The 6580-nt window shown below is 38.4% G+C and overlaps 1 protein-coding gene across 2 annotated transcripts; it reads right to left on the bottom strand.

The window, feature by feature from the left end:
* Positions 1-8: 8 nt before the first annotated feature.
* Positions 9-5917, bottom strand: LOC113048188 (protein CASC1-like). Of its 2 annotated transcripts, XM_026209811.1 has the most exons (16): positions 5649-5916; positions 5373-5390; positions 4971-5058; positions 4800-4891; positions 4574-4678; positions 4363-4500; positions 3825-3959; positions 3638-3741; positions 3269-3563; positions 3077-3185; positions 2055-2218; positions 1774-1960; positions 1425-1639; positions 1019-1177; positions 588-701; positions 10-483 (listed from the first exon to the last, which is right to left on the bottom strand). In XM_026209811.1, the coding sequence occupies exons 1-16, from the start codon at positions 5649-5651 to the stop codon at positions 208-210; spliced, it is 2202 nt and encodes a 733-aa protein (XP_026065596.1). In that variant the 5' UTR covers positions 5652-5916; the 3' UTR covers positions 10-207. The 2 variants fall into 2 exon arrangements, with proteins under 2 accessions (XP_026065597.1, XP_026065596.1); XM_026209812.1 differs by lacking the exon at positions 5373-5390 and having other exon boundaries at positions 9-483; positions 5649-5917.
* Between the last annotated feature and the right edge of the window lie 663 nt (positions 5918-6580).

The following is a 6580-nucleotide window of genomic DNA, read 5'->3' as shown; positions in this document are numbered from 1 at the left end:
GCAGGTTTTCTGTAATATTCTGCATTTAAAAAAAAATTTATAATGGAAGATTTAGTGCACATGCTCTCATTTCCTATGATGTGGTATCTATAAAATGTGTTATTACATCCCAGCATATCAAAAGGTTGCAATGACTGTTCAACACCGATATCAAATGTTTTAGATATTAGTGTGTGTGCATGTAGTCTTTCTGGATGCTTTCTTTTCTCAGGAATATGTGAGGACACGTGTTGCACACAGAAGCCTCTGTACGGTGTCTGTGTAGAGATAGTGAGACTGACGGACTCTGGCTTGGCCCTCGGTGCTCATGTCCTGTCTGAGCATGTGCAGAAAGGTGGAGTGGAACTCGCTACCCTCGGTCAGCTCAGGAGAGAAGCTATCGTCATGCTCCTTCATCTTCAGATGCTGGTTCCTCTGAGCACCCAGCAGGTAAAGAGACCATTCCTCCTCGGCCACAGGCCCCGCCTCCAACTGTTCACATGCCTACAGAGTCAAAACATTAAAGGGCAAAGGTACTGCCTGCTTACAAAGAACGTCTGTACAGTAGCTTAATAGTGCTTCAGTCAGTCTGTCAGTGTATGACGTACCTGAAGAACAAGGTGCTCTTGTCCGCATTGTGTGTTCCAGCGGCTCCAGGAAAAAGCCACGGCTGAGGACATTAGAGCCATTTGTTCATACACTGTGTGCTCTATTAATGGGTCCTAGAAATTAAAAGAAACATGGCTAAAAATATATTTAGGTAAGCTCAGAGTTATGATGTCATGGGTTTCTATGACTGGTCCAATTAAAAAGGAATTAGTGACAAATCTAAACTCTTCCAAAAGAAGGGTTCCACATCAATGCCATAGAAGAACCATTTTTTGCTTCATGTTAGAAGCATTTTAATAATCTAAAGAACCTTTTGAAGACCGCTTTGTGCAATACACTATTTCATAATACACGTTCTTCATGGAACCATCAATGCTGATACAGAAAATGTTTTTAAGACCGTAAGGCAATATACAGCCCTCTTGGTTACCTTCGGGTTGATGCTGACGTACTTGTCTGAATACTCATTCACAAATACATTGATTCCAGCTCTCTGCATGGCCTTCTGCAGTTCTGAGGGGCTCATCCACTTCCCTAGAAGATGATCTAGGTTCTTTGTTTCCTCCATGTGCAGCATACATTGCTTACCCTGAGAAACAAAAAGGTTTCGATCAGTAGTGCTGATGCACACAGAGAGAAGCCTTCGGTATGTATCGAAAACAGCCTGGGCTTGAACTGATGGCATACTGTTGGTCTTAGATAAATTAAATGGCTCAATGACGGGGTGCTGTTTTTGCATCCATTAATTTATTTAAAAATATATTAAAGATGTAATTCAAACATCTTTTCATACTTATTTGTCAATTAAGTGCATTTTTGTACAGGGCCTCTCTTGCCTTGACGGTGATGCTGACTTCAATAAGAGCTCCAGTGATTGTGAACAAAGCTGAGTCTTGGCCGAGAGGCCTCAGCTCCCATGACTGGAAAGGCATGTTAGCATATGATTCCTGCAGTAATGTGAAGGCAGAGAATGTGTTCATCTTAAAGGTGATGCTGTGGGTCTCTTCATCATAGGATGCCTCAGAAATGCAGTCTGCCCGCCAGTGCTGACCTGAACAAAACAATGGCCAATAACAGGCAAGAGGTAAAATACTAAGATGTGAATATAACAGGGAGGCTTTAAAGAAGAGACTGTTTATTCATGATAAAATCTGATGCTACATATATGTAGTGTTAACTGTTCACCGATAGGATCCCAATGTGCCACATGTGGATCCTCCAGAAACAATACTGAGTCAGGCAGAGCTACAGTGACCCCTACAGGCGATGAGGCAACAGTGCTACTGTTTTCATCCAGTTTCACTGAGGTAGAGCTCTGAACGCGGGTCTGCTCTGTGGGATAGGGGAAGATCTGGAGACCGGTTTCTAACAGCTATGATGAAGCACAACAGTAAATGACAATTAACGCACATTATTCTTTGTTTTGTTTTTTTTCAGACTGTTCTAGATTACACCCAATGATGTACCTCTCTCATTTCCCAGCCCTTCACTATGTGAGACTGGGGCGGAAGATGGAAAACATCAAAGTAGAAGACTCCGCCAAGGGGTGTGAACTGCTGTAGATCCACTATATGTGCGTCAGCACTGTCAGTCACTGGTTCAGCTGGTGATGAGTCGGAACCATTTTGATCTAGAGACAATTTAACAAAGCAGTAGTTTACAAGAACTTAGCCATTACAGTGGTATTACTAGTGATGCACAATATATAACTTGATACTCATTATATTTTTTTTATGTGTTGCCATTATTACCCAAAACTATTTAAACTCGTTTTCATTCATTAAAATAAAGCTGACAATATAAATATTTGATGAAAAGCTTAGGAAAAATAAATACATAAATCAAATAAAAATGTTGCCTTGGCAACTAACAGAAATTTAAGTTAAAGTAAAATTATTTTAGTAAAATGAAAATAAAATATTAATCTTTAGCAGATTTCTAAAATTGAAATATATTTCATTCTTTCAGTTATAATGTAATGCCTAAATTCACTTGCAGTGTGTATTTTTTTTACATTAATAGTAGTATAGAATTTGAATATCCCTGATTTATTAATTATCAGCCTAAAATCAAAATTTTCATCTGAATTTTTTGATATATGTATATATGGTCATACAGTATATCATCATAGTTAACTATAGTGATGCACAAAAAAGAAAATTCTGTACCGAAACCGAAATTCAGGATGTACTTGGCTAAAAGCGCAAACATAAAATAATTATGTAAGAATTTTAAAAAGTAAATTATTTTAATGATAATAAATTTAAAAAATACAAGCCCAAAAAAATAATAATTAAGTAAAACATTCAAATTGGAAAATATATTACTATTAAACATCAATATATTATTTTTAGGGATGCACTGAAATTTTGTCTGCCGAAAATGTCTGCATTTTTGGGTTTTTGGCCAAAAGGGAAAACAGCCAAAAATAAGACAAAGAAATAAATAAATGTGGAAAATCAGGAAGTGAAATAGGAAAAGTCCAAACCAGCTTCTAATGCTGTTGTGATTTCCTCCATCTGACTTTCTCCTTCCTCTAACGGCTTGACTGAAGAGCTCTTCCTCCCCTCTTTAGATGAGATCACACTTACAGCACTCTGACACATGGAAACACAATGATATTAACAGAAGCAACTAGAAAATAAGAACATACTGTACACATGATCAAAGCCTCACTCACCTGCTTTCTGCTCTCTGATCTGACCGAACGACTGTCTTCCTCCACTTGCTTTGAGCTTTCTCCCTCATCCCCTTCGCCCTCCATCTTTCTATCCTGCACCGCTGCAGTGTTTTCAGTTGGTGGAGTGAGAATGGCTTCCATCATGGATCTCCTTCTCTGTACCTGTTTTTGCTGGCTGTGGTGGGACAGGTGATCGTATCGTGTGTGAAGGATCCGAACAGCAATGTCATGCACAGCAAGTGGCTTTGGCAGCTCAAAGCCCAGACCCACCTCCTCAAAATGGAAACCTTTAAACCTGGAAACATGGATAGTCAAGTTTTTCCTTTATCCCATAATAGGCCCTTAAATTCATAATGGAGATCCACAAACCTTGGGTTTTTGTTGAGGTTCGCCCACAGACAAAGAGTGACATTTTCATCCTGGACTACAGTCTGCATGTTGCCGGTCTCAATGTCGGAATGAGAATTTGCAGACTGGATGGAGAGCAAAAGACACACATCTGATATTTCTTGAAATAAAAGTAAGCTACACAGGAACATCTCGGTATAGCTCTTACCTTCAGTAGCTCCTCAGTGGCCTGGTCGAGTTTGATGTGGATGAGACTCTGCAGACACAGGAGTGTTTCTCGATACTGCTGAGCAACACAGGGATTGGGACCCTCGCTCAAGAGAAAGTCCAGTTCGTTTGTCAACTGTCCATGAGAAATAGTTAAGGTCCATTCACACCAAGAACGAGAACAATATTTGCATCCAAATCAATGGCCGATAAATTTCTTTTTATCATAGGCATATACTGCAGTTTTAGTTTAAATGCTCAAGCTCAAAGTCACTTGATTCTAATTGGCTGACATTAGCCTTAATTCAGTGACATTTTATACATGTTTATATCATTCATCAGACAGAGATAAAAATGTGGATCCTTAATAAAGAGCATAATTTGAGGTATGGACCTCAAATGGAGTTATGTGCCAATGTTTAATACTAAAAGTATCATGAGCAGCAATCATAGTGATCCTTGACTTATCTGGATCATCTCAGTAATCAATAACTGACTTGAATAAACCAAAAACAGCAGATCCAGAGTATTGGTCTTACCTGAAGAGCCAGAGCACAGTTCTCCAAGACCAGCTGAATCTGGGTTTCTGAGTCTTCTCTCCACAAACTGATGAAGGAGTTGATTTCCGGTTGCACCGATGGATCTGGACTGCCGTCGCAACGCATGTAACACTCCCACTATAAAGACCACAGACTGATTTATCTTTTAATGCACCCGAGATGTCTTTATAGAGCTAAATGTGTCTTGTACCTTAGCTTTGTCCCTGCATTCAGATTCCCACGCAGTGACTGCAGAGTGATTCTCATCAAGAATATGCCGCAGTTCATTCAGCTCGTCCTCTCTGCGCTCTCTGTCCTGTGGAATCATCACATTAAAACTTGTCACATGCAATCCATCAGTACAGAGAGTTGCATATGCACTAAGGCAGGGATGTCTGCAACACAATTGTGAATGTTTAAATGGAAGTTCATCAGACTTTTAACTCCAGTAGTTCTTGTTTCTCTTGTTCTATTCGCTCCCTCTCCAGCCGTTCAATCTCCTCACGCTCAGCAATGACACGAGCTTCTTCTGCAGAAACACAGTATATAGGTTTATTATCAATTTAAAAACTCATTTACAATTAGATGAATTAATATTGCAGATGTACCTTCCTCTCTCCGTCTTTGTTCCTCTGCCTCTCTTTGCAGTCTCTCCCTCTCAGCCTTGCTGATGTTTCCCTCTTTCTTTTTTGCAGACTGGATGCAAAATGCAAATAAATTATATTGCGAAAACTAAGATAATAATAATCATAATTATGATTATTATTATTATTTTATGTCTTTTAAAGCTTGTTTTAAAGTTTGGAGCTATTGTGAAAATATGCTACAAAATGTAATTGTTTGTGGAAAAATTAAGAGATGTTCTTTAAAACTTCATTTTACTGAAAAAGAATTGAATTTATTTTTAAGTTCAAAGCTGACCTACAAACATTTATAATTTGAATACAATTAAAGGTCATTTTAAATTGAAAGCTGTTTACAAACATATTTACTACAATCAAACAACATACCTTTCCATCCTTTGGTGGCTGTTAAAGGAGACATAAAAAATAAACAAATTTAAAGAAAAAGTAAATAATAAATCAGACAAACATTGCAAACAAATACTAGGACAGTAACGTTAAACATGCATGACATTTTGGCTCGAGACTTTCGCTTTTGCAGCTTATGTTTAATTAAATATAAAGTCAGAAGTCATAGGAAGAAAGATTAATTGCATATATACGCAGATATTTTGGTAATTTCACTGACATTTTTCTTTAAAACGTTATTAAAACTTGACTCACCATGTTTACGTGCTCTCAGGCAGTCTGCGTGCGTCCTGTAACTATGGCGACGACGCACGCGAAATAGAAAACAATCGGCTCCAAAGATGATCAGCTCTAAGCGGTTGAAGAAATAACAAGCAACCATTAAAATTGTACTCAACGGCTTGATAGAGTAGTCCAGTGGAGTTTTGTTGAGTTTGTAAAATAGAAGCTTGTATTGTATGAAAGGTTCAATATTTCCATCTCTTGGTAACGCTTAATAACGCTTTTACTGTTGACGCAATATTGTGTTTTTACACAAGATGGCGCAAAAGATGAGTAGTCTTCGTCTTCTCAGCACGAAGTCCTTTTTTTTATCTTCACTCCAAATGCTTCACTGTTTGGGTTTAAAATGAGTTAAACTAAAACGCATTTATTCCGTGGTGAGTCAGCTAACGTTACCCTCATTCCAACCGCAAATTGGACGTGCAGAGTGAAACATTTTGAAATGCAGTATATTTAGCTTCTTTTCTCATACTATTTCTGCTCGCATCACACTAGACTAGGTTATTTATAAAAAGCATGACACATTCTAGTCATAATTAAGTTTTCAGAGTTATATATACTATTATTAACAGTTATTTGTGTGACTTTGTTAAAATAATATTGAACTGGATCTTCATTCTCTTCCCAGTGGCACCTCAAGGTGATCTCATGTTCTGCAACACCGCAGCAGTCTCCCTAAATTGTTGCTTATTATTCCTGGCCTTGCCCCATTGCAAATTGAGTAAACCTTTGGGGGTGATGATGTTATTAAGAGGGTAAAGTCATTGCATTAAAATAAACTGCTGATCAAATGTGTGGGACAGTCCTCGCCCCTCTTAAAGTCTTAAAGAAGGCAGGCAGAAGCAGCACATCCAGCCTTTTGGGAACCTGTCCACACACCCAGACTGTTCTTCCCTTCATTACGC

The sequence above is a fragment of the Carassius auratus genome, chromosome 29 (genome assembly GCF_003368295.1).
Source record: "Carassius auratus strain Wakin chromosome 29, ASM336829v1, whole genome shotgun sequence".
Classification (NCBI taxonomy): Eukaryota; Metazoa; Chordata; class Actinopteri; order Cypriniformes; family Cyprinidae; genus Carassius; species Carassius auratus.
Note: the sequence above shows the minus strand (reverse complement) of the source record. Positions and strands in the feature narration are given on the sequence as shown.